Source organism: Leguminivora glycinivorella, chromosome 7 (genome assembly GCF_023078275.1).
Source record: "Leguminivora glycinivorella isolate SPB_JAAS2020 chromosome 7, LegGlyc_1.1, whole genome shotgun sequence".
NCBI classification, from domain to species: Eukaryota; Metazoa; Arthropoda; class Insecta; order Lepidoptera; family Tortricidae; genus Leguminivora; species Leguminivora glycinivorella.
The window spans coordinates 14652137-14671832 of NC_062977.1; the positions used below are offsets into that span (position 1 = coordinate 14652137).

Genomic DNA, 19696 nt, shown 5'->3' on the forward strand with positions numbered 1-19696 from the left:
CCTAATCTCCCACTTCCTATCTATCTTTCAAACCTCAGTAAAATTAACTTGTGAACTGGCCTATGTCACTGTCCTACGCTGGCTTGCAACTGACAAGTGGCGCCGGCAGGACCTGTATCACCAGTCGTACCAGCGCGTGGGGGTCGTCTTCGCGTCCATCACCAACTACCACGAGTTCTACATGGAGCTTGACGGGAACAACCAGGGTATGGAGTGTCTGAGGCTGCTTAATGAGATCATCGCGGACTTCGATGAGGCAAGTGTATTTTATACCTAATCGTTTTATTAGTTTTAATTTGGTGCCGCGACCAGGATATAAGAGGGTTTGAACTGACCTATGTCACTGGCTTGCAAATGACAAGTGGCGCCAGCAGGACCTGTACCACTAGTCGTACCAGCGTGTAGGAGTCGTCTTCGCGTCCATCACCAACTACCACGAGTTCTACATGGAGCTCGACGGCAACAACCAGGGCATGGAGTGTCTGAGGCTGCTTAATGAGATCATCGCGGACTTTGATGAGGTGAGTTTATTTTATACTTAAATGTTTTAGTAGTTTGTTGTTTTGGTGCCGTGACCAGGATATTCCAGCGCCTGGGTACATTTTTATTAAGATTTCATGTCTCCTTATCTACATTGAGTAGATGTTGTAAATTGTAAGTATATGGTTAGATTGGATATTATTCACACAATATCCTGGTTTATTATTTTTGCTGTAACATACAAATTACTTAATTAATTATTTATAATATTTATAAATAATTGAGTATCACTTATAGCCAACGACATACCGACATCTCGTTAATGTCGCTAATTTGGTCTTAGATATGTGTATAGAAATAGCTAGTAGATGCCATGTCCATAAATAGCTTTTGAAATTCTGTAATTGAGTTAGTTACAAGACAATCTGCTCAGTGAGTCAGCCTAGGCTGATACAATATAAAATGTAACGAAGAATAAATCAATAAGTAACTCAAAACAAAGGAAGTTAGTCACGGCCCATCTGCAGTTTATAGTTTCGTTAGAATTACAATAGGAACTGAAACGCGTCTTGAATTCGTAATGAGAAGGCAATTCAAGGATCTACGTTCTCAGGATATGACGACCGATTCATGGCTTGAACTTGAAATTATTTGCCTCAATGTCTAGTTGTTCGTATTATATAAAAAAGTATAGTAAGTATGTAAAATATTATAATTCTTAAATAATCCACATTCCCGGCTAAGAACCTGCCAGTCGGTTTTATTCTGTCTTGAAAATCGAGCGATGGACGTGCAATGTGTTAAACGTTTTTCCCATTCCGTACTCCTCAGTTACTTTTGGCAAATGTGCAAAACCCAGTAAATCGAGAATCCTGTACCGTTATAAATTATTTTTCAACGAGTATATCAATCGAATGCCCAGCTAATCGATTTATAATTTGCAGCTACTAGGCGAAGACCGGTTCAGCGCTATAGACAAAATAAAAACAGTGGGATCCACGTACATGGCGGCCGTCGGACTTATACCAGAGAAGAAGATGTTGGACGATGCCTCCACGCGCAAGCACATGGCCACGCTGGTCGAGTTCGTGTTCGCTATGCGCGACAAGCTGAAGGACATTAATGATAATTCGTACAACAACTTCATGCTAAGAGTTGGTAAGTTAAATTACTCGTTGACTAATTTTACTGTGTCGTTGCCAAGAAACTGTAGAACTAACTTCATCGTGGAAATCTCCAGAAGAAAATGTTAGACGATGCTTCTACGCGAAGGCACATCGTCGCTTATCAAGAATAGTGGCACAACTCAAAATGAAATGCCATTCGAATTTTAATCTTACCGGTAAGAGTTAGAATATAAAGTGCAGTAGCATTTCATTTTGAGTTGTGCCACTATTCTTGATAAGCGACGACATAGCCACGCTGGTCGAGTTCGTGTTTGCTATGCGCGAGCTGAAGCACATTAATGATAATTCGTACAACTTCATGCTGAGAATCGACAGGTTATGTGACTTTTGATAGCTTATTTTACTGGTTTAGAGGTGGGCAAACTTTTTCTATTGAGGGCCAAAATTTGAAGAAATTTTAGAGGAGAACACAGACTTCGCTGGTTCGGCTACCTACTAAGAATGGGAGAGGAGCGGGCTGCCAAGGGGGCGTATCTGGGAAGACCAGGGTGGCCGCCCGGCGGGTCGGCCCAGATACCGCCGGGGAGACAGCGTGATGGCGGATCTGTGTCAGCTACAAGCTGATAATTGGCAGGAAGCTGCGAAGGATCGGGATAAGTGGCGTGCTCTCGTTTTGGAGGCCAAGATCCTCTTTGGATCACAGAGCCATACTAGTTAGTTTAGTTAGAGGAGACCCAGGTTTACACCATGTTACACATTATTTTGAAGGACTGGTGGAGGGCCGGATGACATCCTTTCGCGGGCCGCACTTGGTCTACTTCTGGTTTAAATATTTTACTTATCATACTAGCGTCGCGAGTAACATTGATTCAAGAGTTAAAATTACATGATCATTTGTTTCCAGGTCTAAACGTGGGTCCGGTAGTCGCCGGAGTGATCGGTGCTCGCAAACCCCAGTACGACATCTGGGGCAACACCGTGAACGTGGCGTCGCGCATGGACTCCACCGGCCTGCCCAACCACACCCAGGTCACCGAGGAGGTCTACCACTACCTCAAGGACCTGCCCTACCAGTTCGTCTGCCGGGGAAAGGTCAAAGTCAAAGGGAAGGGCGAGATGACGACGTACTTCCTGACCGACCGAACCGCGTCCACCAACGGCACGATCAACCACTCCAACGGTCAACCGCAAAACGGCCCGCCGACCGCCTACGGGGGCGTCGCGACGCCTCTAGCCATGCTGCAGAACTCGGCGAGGAGAGCGGCCCAGCCGAACAGACTACCACCTTTAAGAGAAACTTCGGTCGCCGAAAACGAGCCTCTACTACCCGGCAACGGGCACCAAAGCAACGGGAACAACCACAAGGGTAGCAAGGGACGCAGAAACAAAGACTCGGAGGAGAGTCCTCCCCCGCCTCCTCCGCACGGCGTGTCGGCCAACCCTCGGTGGCCGCCGCCGCGCGCGCTCGTGCCGCCCTGGCCGCGGCCGCAGGAGCCGCGACCCCCGTGGCTCACAAGCGGAGACCACCGGCGCGGTTACCCAGACCTCGCTCGAGCGAGAGCCTGCCGCTGGCCAGGAGCCCGCGCGTGCACTCGTCGGCGGACGAGCTGAGCTCGCTCACGCGCTCGCCCAGCCTGAGCTCGTCGGACGAGAGCTACTCGCGCACCACGGACGCCTCGCCCTCTCCTCCTCGCCCCGTGCCCTGCCTGCCAGCCGCGCGCCGCGCCCGGCCCAGCCCCGCCTACGACTACCCGCCCGCGCGCGCCAAGCTGCCCGCCGACACCATCGCCGACCTCTACGCCAACCACAAGATGGCCAAGAAGCCCTCCCTCGACGACAAGTTCATCGAGGAGAACGTGCACTTCCAGAAGGAGGAGGAGAAGCTCCAGCGGAGTATTATAAACATGCTCGCGTCGGCGAAGCGGGACGGCTGCAGTCAGACCGACAAGAAGGACGTGTCGAGCCGGCTCGCGCAGCGGACGAACTCCTTCTCGAGCTCCGGCAGCCGGCCGAACGACTTGAAGCATCTGAACCACGACCGGCAGTTCAGCAAGCGCAGCCCGACGGACGTGGCGTGCGTGCCGCCCTTCGAGAGAGAGATACAGAGGCTGCTCGACGATAAGAATCTTATCAAACCTAATCCGCCCAAGGCGGAGCGAAAGGAATTGAAATTAGAATTAAGGTGAGTCGAGCTCGACCTCTTATTCGAGTCTTTTATGGTCTGTTTATTTTTCGTGTAATACTACAGTGAAACCTGGTTAAGTGGGACCTGGATAAGTGAGAAACCTCTTTAGTTGGGACCCAAGGTGTGGTCCCGACACTTTCGCACCGATTTACCTCTATTAGTGAGATTAGCCTTTTCGATTTTATAGTCACATTTCCCTCTATTAGTGAGACAGAGTGTGTATTTTACCTCTGTTACTGAGACTATATTTGAAATGTATAGTAACTTAATTGTTTGTTAAGAATTTTATAAAAATTTACCTCTGTATCTGAGACACAGCCAATCTATGACCTCTGTAACTTGGACTTCATTGAAAATCTACTTCCATATTTTTAATAATTCTTAGCCTATCTTTAAATTACGCGATTGATCCTTTTTATGTTCAGATGAGTTTAAGGGTTTTCTTGGTTATTTTAAGTAATTAAAACTAAAATTTCGATAATTTACATAAAAATATTTAAAAAAAAATACTTTCATAATATAGCTATAAAAGTTTTAAGACACGTAAAACGTTAGTCTTATATTTTATTTAAATACAAGGCTTATTTACCTTTTCTTTTAAGTAGTATGCAATTAATAATAACTATATGCAAAACACCTTATTTATCACCTCTATAACTGGCATACCCTCTATTCTGGCCTCTATTAGTGATACCCTCTGTAAATGAGACAAACATTTTATTATGCCAGTCTAACTGAGACCCTGAATAAGTGGAATACCTCTTTAAGTGAGATAAATTTTGTCGTCCTTTGAAGTCTCACTTATCCAGGTTTCACTGTAATAGAGGTAATCCTCATTCTATCCTTTACCATCCCAGGGCCACAAATCCGTCGCTATCACCAGTGCGTAGCGTGAACTGCAACAACAACAACAGCAGCCCGCTGCACGCGGTGGGACTAGCAGCCATTGCGGGGTTAGCGCGACCCGAGCCTTCGCCACGACAAGACTTCCCCGGCGTGCTGCCTACCGACGTGGTGGTCACGCTGCCCGACCCGCAGGAACACCCGCACCAGAGGTAACACAACAACAATAATAGCGGGGCTAGTGCGGCCCGAACCCTTCCCGCGACACAACAGTGGTGGTGGAACAACTTGTTTCAACAACAGCAGCGACACGTGGTGAGACAGGCCGCCATTGCGGAACTGGTGCGGATGAAAGAACTTGACGTCTAGTATTTAAGACAAACTATACGATATCCATTGTTTGAAACCATTCACTTATGGATAGAATCAATATTATCTACGCCGTGTTTCTTTATTAATATGAAACGAAATGTTTTGTATGTTCAAAATTAATAGAAACAGCTCTAAGTATTCAAGAAAGTATTTCATCATCATCATGCTGGACATAGGCCTCCCCAAAGATTGCCACAATGACCTGTCCTGCGCCACCCGCATCCAGCGGACTCCTGCGACCTTCACCAGGTCATCAGTCCACCTTGTGGGGGGCCTACCCACGCTTCGCCTTCCGGTACGCGGTCGCCACTCGAGAACCTTCCCGCCCCAACGGCCATCGGTTCTACGTGCAATGTGCCCCACCCACTGCCACTTAAGAAAGTATTTAGTCACCACATTTTATTTTGAAAATCTTTTGTTCACAGTCCGCCGTGTGAAAGGAAGACAATGCCGGCGGAGATAGAAGCGCTAAAAGAAAAGCAAGAAAAGGAGATACAAGAGAGATTACATAATCGGGTAAATTGCCTTCCATTCAATGACCTTATTACCTATTCATTTATGTACTTTTTATAAAAACATATTGTCAGTGCCGTGGACACTTCATTCCATTTCACAATTCCACATTATTACGTGGGTTATAGGATTTAATCTTTTTAGGAAGGTTTTTTAAGGATAAGTGTCTCGTGTTTGAACTGCGTTACATACACACGGGTCGAACGCGATAAACATTATTACCTTTACGGTGGACAATAAAAATTAAACAAATACGGATAGATCAATTTTATTTGTCTACCCCGAACATTTATAAAAACGAATATCGGGTAGTTTGGTGTTGTTTACATCTCCATTGACATTTCGCTGGGACGTCAGTCTTCCGCGACCACGGCTTAGTGCAACCTGGCCGAAACGTTGGGTAAAAGGTAATAATGTTATATTATCGCGTTCGACCCGTGTGTCTTTAAAAATTGTACAAAACGCGAGACCTTAAAGTGTTATAGTTCTCACGTAATAGTTCATATTTCCACAGGTTCCGGTGACGAATCATCGAGAACTAGGGCTGTACGGGGAGAGTCAGTCGGAGTGGAGTTCGTCGTGCTCAGAGGGCGAGGGCGAGGGCGAGTGCGGGCAGCCCTCGAGCACCGGCTACACCACCGACGACCCCGCGCTCGAGAACGTGTCCATGCTCAACGAGGCCGGCCTCACCGACGCCGAGGCCGCGCTCAGCGACGTCAACTCCTGCTACTTCGACCGCGACGACGACGTCTCCTCCCGCGCCTCTTCCGCGCCTGCTCGACTCCGAGGCGCTCGTCTCCCTCGAGTCCCTCAGCGCCATCTACGACTCGGACGAGCCCGCGCACAGGTACCTCGCCAACATCCGCACCGTCAGCGAGTGCATCACCAGGAACTTCGGCCAGCCCGCGCACCTCACCGACGGCGAGAGCGACGTCTGATCCCTACCTAACAAATATTGTGGCTCGAATTCTAAAGCGAATAGCTTATTAACGAGGAATCTCATTTGTGACTGACGTCGTGCGGGAGATGTTCGTGAGAGAAAAATGTTATATATTTAAAAGTGCTACTAAAACTTACTGGAATACTCAAATACTTTTGTGAATTGTTATATATCGATCGTTTTTGTCGAATTTGAAGTATTTCGATGTAGACTTCTAAATATTACTGACGTGCCTGTTTTAAAATATGTATTGTATGTGTGTAAATTGTCAGTATATACCTAACTATTATAAATGGACTGTATTATATCGAGTAAGCGGCGGGAAGCCATGAGATGGCGTCGTTCGGGAGGATGCGATGATCTCTACAATTATAAGGTGCTCTGACTTAGAATAACGTACCTTACTATGTATGGTCTGTCTTGTGATACGTGGTTTAGGAATTTGACTTCGATCGACCAATCTGTGTAAGAGTCAGTGTTATAGACTGCGGGCTGGCCCCTTTACTGTAAATTGTAAGTTGTCTCTCAGTATCAGTCAGATGTCGGAGGCTAGATCGACTTGTAAATGTGCTTAATATTTAAGGTAGTTATATTTTTTGCATTTCAATTTATAATTGTATTGTTACCATAGACTGGAAGAATTATTTTTTCTACAATCGTTGTATTGAAGGACGTAAATTTAGACATCATGGATAGTGCCATTATACCCATCAGTCTCATCACAATTTGTCTTGGCCTCTCGTTCATTTAGTTCAGGGTGAGATCTATTACCGACGTCAAAACAACTTTTTAAAAGCTCCGTCTTGTATACTTTTTATTCCGTCTGGTAGGTGACAACATTGGCAATTGGCGACAATTGTTTTAATTCTCGGCCTTGTCGCCAGGCAAATTTTCAGAACAGAATAAAATCAATCTCCACCGGGACGAGAGATAATATATCCTAGCCCGAAGGCCACTAAGAATATATTCCGACAGAATATGTACGCTGAACGCTCTGATGCTGCCAGCCAACTTCGATTACCAAACATCTTTTATATCTACCTATTTGGCGAAAATACTGCCAGTGTCCGTTGCTCAGAGCATTTAATTCTTGGCCGAGGCAAAAAGGTAGCTTAAGGAAAAGAACCGTGAGACTTCAAAGTACAACTTAAACATAACACCACTAGCGAATATTTGTTGTAGAATATTCTCGTGAACAATCAATTACCTATTATTTAATTGTAATATATAAGTTTCTGTGTCAATTCGTGTAACGATTGTTATTGACTAGAGTAAACACTGTATAATCTGCAATATAAAACTATAATATATAATGAGTATTTAGTCTGTAAAAGTTTGTTTTAGTCGCTTTTCTTGACTAAGAATGTACTTAAACTGTAACGGGCAAGTAGACTGCAATATGTGGTAGATTCCGATTGAGGCGATCAGTCGTAGGACTAATATTATGGTGATTGTGGTTTTGTTTTTCTCTACTCTTGCTTGTATCAAGCACTCGCCTCTCAGGCAGAAGACCCTCGTGTCTAGTAAAGTGGGTAAATTAGAAATGGATTAAGTTTAATATTCTGTCTAGTTTGCTAGCAGGGCAAGCATGTGATGGGCGAGACAGTTTCTCGTCCGCGAAAATCGCGAGATAGACAGGACAACACATCCCACTCTAATTTATATTGCTAGAAAAGGGCGGGTAGTCTATTCTCGCTCGTGGGTGAGATACTGTTATACATACACCCATCATAAGCTCGCTCTGCAGAGGTGGACTGTAAAAGGCAAATAATCGATATGTATATAGGAGCACTTGCATCTGGCGAGGCTTGGGAGTTGTTATACTTTGTAAATATTGTTAATCGTCTACATATGAAGTGCTATTCCACTTTAAAATTACGTAAGTGATATTTTTTGCTATTTATATCATTATATCCTCAGTATTTTCATATTACTTTATTCTTTGTTGTACACAGTGCCAAACCATTATTTTTTGTGGTTGCTTGTAATCGACGTTTAATTTATTACTTCAATGCTTGACTGTTTATATTTCAATTTATAATTATGTGGTGATTACATTTTCTAAAAATACAATCTACTTACATACAAATGACAATTTGAAGATGTTTAATATCCATAAATAGATCTGAACTTTTAATCTTCTAGAACTAGCAAAGTAATAAAAACAATACATAATCAATCCGTTTTAATATTAATCTAAAATATCAAAAACATTGAGAGACAACGGATGACAAAATTCACAATATTTATTACAATCCGGTAATGTACGAGTATTCATAAAAAATTGTACTTAGTTTTCCAAGACATGTTTTTAATAGTTAGTATTCAGATTAAAGCTATTTTCTCACCATTGATAGATAATCCATGTTATAAATACCTACTAAATACCTGACTATTATAATTCATATAAATACCGAATAATATACTTCGTGCACGATTTTATATCTGGTGTTGATCATATCCTACATACTTAGCTTTAATGTGAATAAATGACATAAGAAGATTTAAGTAACTAACGTAATAGGAAATTATAATGTGGTAACTTTTGTGATTATTTATTTGACGTTAAAATTTCGCCTTACGTAGAAAGTGTATTGTGTATTTGTTTCAATTCAATTAAGCAATATTAATTACTTGGAATTAAAGTGGTTTACATTACTGGTGCTGTATTTCATTTCACGTTTATTAACATCTACTTTATTTACTACCCATTACGTTCAAATACAGTTTTGCACCTTATAATTTGGTAATGAAAATGAAAAAATGAAAATGAAAAATATCTTTATTTAAATAATAACATATGCTTATACAATTTGCTGGGACTTCTCTTTAGGCTTACAGCGCCTGTGTTGAGACGACCCGCTCATCCAACGCCTGATTACGAAAGTAGTACAGCATGTATTTAATATATATCTAAGGTACACGTATATATTTAGAACCCTTACCTACAGAATAGGAGAATACAGAAGATGTCAGATTTCAGATTACAGTTAAAGGTGTAAGATACCATATACAAGAGTGCGTATCTTCGCACGCGGTGTGTGTGTGTGTGTGTGTGTGTGTGTGTGTGTGTGTGTGTGTGTGTTTGTGTGTGTATGGATCAAAGATTTAAGAGTTGTTCAGTCTCATTATAGGTTTTTTCTTGTAGCCATTTAGGAATTTCTTTTTTGCAGTGATGGTAATTATTTTCGTATATATTTAAGTGCCTGTTAACAACATTATAAAGGTGACTAGACAGTTTAGAGTATTGTTTTCTTGCAAATTGTGTTCCAGGTTTCGAGATTGTTATAACATTATTTCTTTTTCTTTTGTTTTGTATACTAGGATCATATGGCAAAGACTTATGCACTTTCAAAACCGTGTTTTTAATATAAAGTTGTCTAACAGTAAGGAGTTTAGATAAATCATACAATTTTTTTGTGGAGAAAGTACGTTTTTTGAAGTACATAACCTTAATTATTCCTCTTTGAGAGCGCTCTAACTGAAGATATTTCGTTTTAGCCGCCCCTCCCCAAACGGGTATACAATATGTTAGCACTGACTGAACCAAAGATACATAAATCTCTTTCAAAATATCTCTACGGGTCAGATTAGATTCTGTATCCATTTTTGGTACAACTTCTCTTAAAGTTTTGAAAATATATGTCAGTTTACGTAGTCTTCCAGAAACATGTTCGAGGTGTGGATACCAGGACAAGCGTTGATCTATAAATATACCTAGATATTTCGTTTGTTCTACTTTTTTGATAGCAGGACAGCTACAGTTACCGGTGATATTGTTACAACTGTGAATTTTAATGGTGTAGTCATTAGTTGGTTGAGACTCATTGCTGATGCCAAAGCAAATATAATTGGTTTTTTCAGTATTAAGCGTCAGTACGTTGTTTTTTAGGTATTTTCCTATTTGTTTTAGACCTTTCTCTGCGGTAAACTTCACTTCATCCCACGTATTACCAATAAAAGTAACAGCTGTATCATCGGCATAAGAGTAGGTTTTTGCATTTTCTATTTCCATGTTACACAAATCGTTGATGTATACAAGAAATAGCGTAGGACCGAGTACACTACCTTGAGGAACGCCGCATGTAACTTCTTTTGCTTCACTAATGAAATTTCCTAATTTAGTTTTTTGAGTTCTACTTTTAAGGTAGTCTTTGAAGAGAGACAATGGAGTTCCTCTTACTCCTACTTTTTCCAATTTTTGTATAAGAATGGGAAGAGAGACAGTGTCGAAGGCCTTTTTTAAATCTAAGAAGACCGTTAAGCACTTCTCTCGCTTGTCAAGTTGTTCAACTATTAGAGAGCAGAGTCCAGTGACAGCATCCTCAGTCGAAGTCCCTTGTCTGAAGCCATATTGGGAAGAAGAAATAATGTTAAATTTGTTTAAATAGTTAAGCAGCCTGACATTTATAAGTTTTTCCATAATTTTAGATATCGCCGGGAGCACTGAGATTGGCCTGTAATTATTGATGCTGTCTCTCTCCCCGTCCTTATGGACAGGAGTTATAATTGCCTGTTTCAAAGGGGCTGGAAAGGTCCCTAAGTCAAAACAAGTGTTAACGAGGTGCTTTATGATGGGTACAACCTCAGACCTTGCCATTTTTAAAAAGACAGTCGGTATGTTGTCCCACCCCGTGGCACTTTCCGATTTTAAATTCATCAATATGCTATCTACTTCAGAGTCTAGAGGTAATAAGGGTGAAATGTAATGAAAAAAGTTATTGTATTAGGTACCGTATGAAAATGTCTAATTATTTATATGGCCAGAATCTGGGTTGTCTTAGATCTACAGCTGATCGGTAGTGGCATTTTAAAAGTTCAATTGACTTGATAGGCTATAAAGTTTTTTATTCAGGCAGGCAAACATGGTCGCGATAAACATCTGGCCGTCCCTATCGCACTATTTGTAAGTGCGATAGGGACGGCCAGATGTTTTATCATTTATCGTGCGACCATACTTGCCTGCCGGGTCGCAAAATTAAAAACATAAGGGTACCTTTTTGGTACAACCATGAAAATGAACACGTGTCAGATGTAAATTTTCGCAGCATCACAAGATGCTAATGTAATGTAGCTGAGCTATAAAGTCAATGTGCTTCACTTTTTATCTGAGCAATGATACCTTGATAGACTCATGTCCCATATAGCTGGCATGTAATTTGCTAGATTTCCTCTAAGTCTACATTTAGTACACTTACTTACAAGGTTGAATTTATTATTCTCGACTACCTAGGTTGTCTGGAAGAGATCGCTCTTTAGCGATAAGACCGCCTCTTGTTTTACCTCTTAAGTTGTTGTGTATACTTACTATATTGTTTCCTGTATTGAGGTGTGCAATAAAGAGTATTTGTATTGTATTGTATTGTACATTTGCGAGGCTGTTTGTGTATAATATACAGGGTGGCAATTTCAACTAATGCACTAATTTATGATTGCCGGCCTTGCCGGGCTCCTGTATCTTTACGGAAATTCTATCTCATAGATCTTTACCAAAACTAGTCGACAAATGGATGATTAGTCCTCTATAGTTTTGTCATTTTATATCGTGGATAAACCTGAAATAATCTATATTTAATTTAGTAAGTACATAAATGGTATAATGTACATGTACTGGATATTATTATAAGTAGGTACAGGGGGGCGATTTTTGAATCTCGCATACGAGATTTTGTCACTAAAATACCGGTTGAAAACGTTGACTTGCTTATAATTTTCAGTGTCTATTTTCTGAATTCGAACGCGTGAGACTCAAAAATTGGCCCCCAGGTACATTGCATACATATACATGTATATATCAATCACTCAATAAGAACTGTCATAGAATAGAAACAAATCAATTAATTACATGCTTCAACAATAAGCCTGGCAACAATAAATGTAAGAATTTAATTGGTTACCTATAGATTGTTATTTTATGAAGAAATGATTATCTTGTTCTGTCAATAAAGAATGGTAACTACCTATGGGACGCATACTCATACAGAGTTACTGTATTTTAACTTTCGATATTCCCTTGTTTTTAACCTCACGAGTCCTTATGAGTGTTTTGTCTGTCTGTCTGTACATCGCAGCTCCCAAACGGTTTAGATAAAAGTAGTTTTTTTGTTTGTTTGAAAGCTGAATTAGTCGGGAGTGTTCTTAGCCATGTGTGATGGAAATCAGTCCACTATGTCTGAGATTTTTTCAAAGTTTAAATTTTTTGGTTATAAAAAAAAAAATGTTTTTGCTGAAAGAGTAATGGCATATTGAAGTTAACCTATCAGTTCAAACCCATAAGTTCGCGGCTAGCGGGCCAGGTACGGCGGTAGGTATGTTATGTTATCCGCATACTAATGCCCTTTACCTTGAACCATGGAACGCCATGAGAATTTTATGATGTTTTAAAAAACTTATGTCTCAGTTAACACCACGTGGAGTTAACGACTACCTGAATTTAAACACCATTGGACGGTTGGCCAACGAGCATTTTGAGCACAAAATATGATTATTTGAGTGGGTTCTTTGGGGTAGTTAGGAAGTAAATTACCATATATGTGAGCATTGTGAGCTTTTTAATACAGTTAACAAATAGTTATTTGTTATAAAAGGGGGCAAAGTTGTATTTTAACGCCGAGCGTGGAATTGAAAAACGAGCAAGTGAAAGGATTCTATAGTTGAACCACAAGCGAAGCGAGTGGTTCGAAAATAGAATCCTGAACTTGCGAGTTTTTTAACACACGAGAAGTAAAATACATTTGCACCCGACTGTAACACAAAACTTTTCCCCTCACTATAGCGAGGAAACTACAACGCAAAAAATGCGTTTATCACTGCTTCCAGTAGTTCCACAGGTGGTAAATCATCTTTATTACTAGATTCACCTACTTTTATCAATTTTAAAGCAGTTAATTTGACTTTATTCAAGAACAAATTACTTTACCCACTAGTGAATAAAATGCGTTTTTACCCGCTGGTATTAAAGGACAAAACACGTCTTTCCGAGCTAGTGAGGGGAAAAACATATTATTGGCTGGTAGAGATTCTGCCTTATGGAATTAAGTTCACATTAGCATCATGTCTTTTCATATTATGGTATGGACAATAAAAAATAAATATGTACCTAAATAAATATTCTTTACGTGATTAATCATATTAGGTATAAAAATAAATATATTTTTTCTTATGATTTTGTGTTTAAAGGACTTTATTTTAAATTTACATTTTTTTTTACTAACTGAAATCAATATTAGGACAGTTTAAATGTGTATTTCACAGCATTTGCAGTTTATGTCGGCCTCTTGTAGTGATTCATTCAACATAATTGATGTTACATTCAACTATATTTATTTGATACGCGTATTGCATTGCATTGTTAAAAATGCAATGTGGATGCACTGGGCGTACAGTTCTTACCTACTTGATAGGCTTAGTACATACCTACACACACATAACACCATAGTGTAATAACTTTTAATAAATTAATGAAGCCAATAAACAAACATGCAAGTCTATAATTTATATGATGATTTTTGTGCGATAGGAGACGGCAAAGAACAGACGGGTCGCCTGATGGTAAGCGGTCACTGCTACCCATGGACCCCCGAAACACCAGAAGTGTTGGAGGTGCGTTGCCGGCCTTTAAGATGATTTTATGTTAATTTAACTATCTCTTTTTTAACTAATTTCAACATTTTTATTTGTATTTTTACTGTACCAGGGGAAATAATGAGGATCAATAATTATTTTATTACCTATTAAATTATTTAACAAATAATTTTCTTTAAGAATAAGTTATCTAACTAAGGTTGTCTGGAGTAAATTGGTTTAGGAAAAGCTTGAAACTATCCACCAAACATACCTATTTTTTTGAATTTAGTACATATAGAAAAAACTTTTAGTACAAAATGCGGACTTAATGCCATAAGGCATAACTCCACCAGTCATTAAATGTATGTATGTAATGTATGTACTTATTCTTATTATCTTATCTATGGCCCTTAAAATACAAAAATAAGTATGTACATAGCTACATTACATTACAGATAGGTAGGTCAAAGAGCTATACCTAAGAGGTCGGAGTTCACTGTTGTTCAGCTGTTTTAGATACCTGCACAGGCGGTTGGCATGGTGATATTGATTAACATTTTGGACCTTGCCAAGGACTAAACAAAGATAATATCTGCTTGGAAATTAGGGATGAATATTTATCAGAATTCAGAAGGTTGCCTTGGCTTCTAGTTTATGTTTCTTTTCCACCAGCAATGAAACTTTAGCTTAAAGCGCGCGTTTGTGTGGGAGTTGTGTTGAATAGGACATTCCAACCCTCACACTACTCCGACAGTTGTACGGTGACTGTGTACGCCGAGAAACACCGGTCGGGACAGCGCACCGGCAGAGGCCTAACATGGTTTCCTGCGTGTCATGAGTCAGTACTGCCGTAATCAGGTGCAGTTTCATTCAAAATAATGAGAAATAATCGGTATGTGAGTTAAATAATATGAGTGGATGACGCGGCACGCGGTGGTCACCACCACACGCGTACAGCTGCCTGTCTGACGCCGCCGCCCATTGGCTGCGGGAACCGGTCGCGCCCTCCCCGCCGCCGCACACCCCTCCCGCGCCCGTCACAACTTACAAACGAATTCTTATTCATATCCCTTGCTACAACCGTTGCTGCCGTTGACGGAGCACTCTACGCCCGTATTTCGCGTAATCTTATCGAAATGTGCCCAATGTTGAATGTGATTTGTGTATTCGATCAGTGAATTTCAAATAATCATACAAGTCGTCCAAATTAAGTGTAGCGTCTGAGTTCTAGCCCTGCGCTATGAAAACGAACAGACAAGCCAGTGTTTTTGTACTTTTTGTGTCGGTGGTCGAAGAGCGGCTTCGGTGCAGGGTTACCTTTACCATGTGCGTCAGGTAGTGTTTTGCTCGTATTAGTTTGTCCACAAACTAATAATGTTGGCGCGTAGATACAGTGGTGAGCAGTGAGTGAGTGAGGCGTGGTGTTTCGGTGATTCATAGTGCGCTGAGGATATGAAGGTGACGGTGTGCTTCGGGGCGGTGAGGGTGCTGGTGCCCTGCGGCGCGGGCGACTTGCTCGTCCGGGACCTGGTGCGGGAAGCCACTCTTCGCTTCAAGAAAGCCACGGGACAGGTCAGTAGCGCTGTTACCGCTTACGACACAAGTCTCACAACTCGTCGATCTGGTTCACTTTTTGTAACGCAGACGTGTTTTCGCGCGTTTTCCCTCCTTTTGTATTGGTCCGCGTACGATCCGAATTGGCCGTGACGCGAAACGACACAGTAAACAATGCGGGTAGAATGAAAGTTCGAACGTAACGCATTTCCAAATATGCAACCGCGCACGTGAAGTAGCAGTTAAGTTTGACATATAGCTATTATGAAATATGTTTGTAATGTAACTTGAAATTATTAATGTTAACTGTAAGTAAACATACGAATACATAGTATACAAAAGCTCAGCATTTAAACACCTACGTACTTTATTTTACATATATCTCTAATGACGTGCATACCTGCATTCCAGTTAGGTTTTGCTCTCACCTAGACCATTGTTTTTGCTTTGCGTAATGATCGTTTGGCTATGGAATGCTCGGTCATGCCACAAGAACCACTTTCGCGACAATGCAAGTATCTATTCGGAATTATGACTACTCAGAAACGAGAAGGCGATGCGGTCAAACTAGATTGCTGACTAAGTCTCCGGTCCATAGATAGACGAGTAAGAAAACATTCACAATACGAACCCACTGAGATTAATGTAATTTCATAATATTGGTTGCAGATGGCACACTTTTGAGTCGTTATTAAGTTATTATATTCTAAGTAAGGAGAGACTAGTACAAAATTTTACGTAATGCACGAATGTAGCATCTATACTTATCGCAAACCCACTCAACTTACTATTTTAGAAACTGTCGTAAAAAATCCGGCTCGAAGGACCAATCCTTGTAACCGGATTTTCTGCTTTATTTTTAACATACATTTACCGTTAATTGGAGGAAACATACGCAAATAAATACTCCACGTCCTGCTAATATTGCCAAAGATAGTGAAACCATTTCCTCTTCTCATATTTCCTGACAAATTTATATGAGGAATATGCATCCTTGCCATAAATAAAGTTGTGCAAGTTCCACTGTAAGCATTCATGCGTGTAGCCGATTTAATATTTAAACACTTCAACGGCAATTTGCCTGAGGTATTTAACTTATAAATGTTGAATTAAGTGTGTTACTACTCGAGTGTTAAGTAAACCAACATGTCTAATAAGGCAATACATTCTTAACCCGAAGGAAACGGTTTCAGTATTTTATAATGACACAAAAAAGCTGGACTAATCGAATATTGAAGTTGGAGCAAATATAAGTAGTTATTTATCGTTGATTAAATGGTGTATATAAATATAATAGTTAACGTTAAAAACACGATCTGAATAGGGTTCCATAATCAATGCCTTCCTTATTCTTACATAATGTTATGTTAAACATCTCCATCAAACAATAACAGCACTGGCGAACGTTCCGTTCGATTGTGAGACCTTTATCATCATTAGCAGACATTCACTTGCACCTGCCTAAGAAATATGTGATCGTAGGAAGCCCCGACCTTGCGTTGCCTTTGCAGTAAATACTAGCGTTTACATGTTGAGTTAGTTGAGTTTGTAGAAGCTATGTTCAATGTCTTGAACTCGTATGTTCAATGTATAGTTATGTTCGGAAGATTCAAGGGCCTCTCCCTCTTTATTCAATCCTTTGCAGTGGTAACGCTTGCATGTTAGGTTTGTGACAAAGCTATGTACTAACATGAGTTCGATAGGTATTATGTCATGTTCGGAAGGACTTTTTTGTATGTTGTCGGGGTATCCCTATGGCCTAGTTTAAGTTTCCTTTACAATCAGAGAATGATTATAATTAAGTCGAGGGTTTACTGGTGAAACCCGATAAGTTGAGAAAGCTGGTTTTTGAAATTCGAACTACATATGTGCAATTTCCACAATGTTGTTATTTCAAGGACAAATTATCTCGATTTAAGACTTAGTCTTATAGTAATCTCGGTAAAGGCATAAGTGTGGTCTAAAATACCTTATAAAGAAAATATATCTTAGTCTGGTATTTTTGTGATTTATTTAATAGTGTAGCATTCATTTAAAAATAGCCAAATTTTTCTACATTACAAGAAACATGTTTCCCAATTTCATGGCAAATGAAGCTAATCAACAGGCTACACACTGGTCCTAACAGATAAATGTTTTAAGAAAACTTTGTTTAAAAACACAAGTCACGTAACATTTAGTTTCATAATACGAATACCACACCACATTTACCTTCTTACCTAGTGGTAATTTTAGAATGATCTCGATAGCTAAATTGCGTTAAGGTCCACCTGCTTACTAGTAGCCACCAGTTTCCACTAACACGGTTTAAACGGAAAAAAAAATAATTGCAGCAATCGAGCAATTTCGAATAGAACTAATTATTCTCATGTATAATGCATGAACTCTATACATCGATTTAGCAACCCAACGCCATCCTTGCGCAAATGTGTAGTTAGAATACTTTAGTTTTGACAAACGTAGCATTTGCCCCTTTCTGCATGATCGGTTGCACCGTTGCACAAGTGACTTCTTTATTTGAAAAAGAACACAAGTCACTTAGAGGCCTGTACAGATGTGCGTCGATTTAAAAATGATAGGGCTGAGGTCGCGCCACGACCTAACGAGCCCACTGCAGGTCCACTGGCGAAACAATGTGATAAAATCGACACGCTTCTTAGCAACTTAGCTTAGGAATGTTAGAGTTTAGATGCAGTTTACCGGATTCCTGGATTACGCACCGGGCTGTGAAATTTAGAGAGTGGTCTCTATTTAAGAAACAAAACATGAGATGGTTACGATTTTTCTGAAAAACAAACGCTTCAGGATTTACATTTAAAGTCACGTACATCGAAAGTTTGTCATGTTTTCAGCTTGGTAAAAAACCAAAATAAGAAGGTAGACAAAACAATGGTGGGTCCCGGGCAAGCCCTGCAGGTATGTGCGGCGCCTTCCTCGGCTATTGTACCGGCACGGACCGGTTCTCAGAAATATGACAGCCATCAAAAACTCCCAGCGCGTTTCATTTCGGATAATCTGTGAAATTTAGAGAGCGGTCATATTTAAGAAACAAAACATGAGATGGTTACGATTTTTCTGAAAAACAAACGCCTCAGGATTTACATTTAAAGTTACATCAAAAGTTTGTCATGTTTTCAGCGTAAAAAACCAAAATAAGAAGGTAGACAAAACAATGGTGGGTCCCGGGCAAGCCCTGCAGGTATGTGCGGCGCCTTCCTCGGCTATTGTACCGGCACGGACCGGTTCTCAGAAATATGACAGCCATCAAAAACTCCCAGCGCGTTTCATTTCGGATAATCCATCACTGAAGAGGAGTATAATTTGATCTTACGTCTAGCTTCAAGTTTTACGAGTACGAGCTTCGTGTGGCAATTCTTCTAGAAATGCCATTAAATTGAACACAATAGGGCCATTGTTGTGATTCGGACGGAATCCATAAGTTTTTAAATACGATAAAACTATAATACTTATTTTAATGGTCACACTTAAAATAGTCCCAGAAAGAATAAGCTCCAATAACTTAAAATTCTAAAATGTGCTAGTTCAAAGGAACTCTATGATCGCTATTAAATTCCAAGCATTAAAAGTGTCTACAATAAATCTCAACAAGTGATCAGAAAAAAAATCTCCGGCCTTCCCGAGCACCATATGTCGGGTTTCCTGTCAGGTCATCAAGTGGATGGATGGCAGGTCTTTGGCCGAACGAAACTCTCGATTTTTTCTTAACCGTAGGCTGGGCCGATAAAAAACACTACATTTATAATAGCGTCCACTAAAATAGCCTCTACGGCTATCGCAATAAAATGTAACTTGTCGGTAATTATTTTGCTCTCCGAGTCGGCCGGTGTACGCTGATAATGGCTTCCACATGTTGCCGTTGTCGGTATATTTTTATTTAAGTGATTTTAAATAACTTAAGGCGAGACTGAAGCGATTCCAGATTTGTGTATTCAACAAAAAGACTGTCAAGTGTATTTTTAAGATCTTTATAAAGTGGCCATATGGAACCAAATACAGTGGTACTTACACGATGAGTCTGAACAGTGTTTGAACCGGATCGTTTACACCGCGCTAAGGTCACTGCACGATAATTAAAGAGGTGGAGGCCATCGATTA

At 40.5% G+C, this 19696-nt stretch overlaps 2 protein-coding genes across 2 annotated transcripts in view; both read left to right on the top strand.

The window, feature by feature from the left end:
• Nucleotides 1-3400, top strand: part of LOC125228195 (Ca(2+)/calmodulin-responsive adenylate cyclase-like) — a 161424-nt gene extending 158024 nt beyond the window's left edge. The window contains 3 exon segments of the mRNA XM_048132669.1: nucleotides 110-256; nucleotides 1425-1638; nucleotides 2512-3400. Of these exon segments, the coding sequence (XP_047988626.1) occupies nucleotides 110-256; nucleotides 1425-1638; nucleotides 2512-3218 (1068 nt within the window). The 3' untranslated portion in view covers nucleotides 3219-3400.
• An 11393-nt stretch (nucleotides 3401-14793) lies between these two features.
• The window catches only part of LOC125227891 (partitioning defective 3 homolog), a 69806-nt gene continuing 64903 nt past the window's right edge, over nucleotides 14794-19696 (top strand). Inside the window, exon 1 of the mRNA XM_048132284.1 lies at nucleotides 14794-15598. Coding sequence (XP_047988241.1) covers nucleotides 15479-15598 — 120 coding nt within the window. The 5' untranslated portion in view covers nucleotides 14794-15478. The remainder of the gene's footprint in view (nucleotides 15599-19696) is intronic.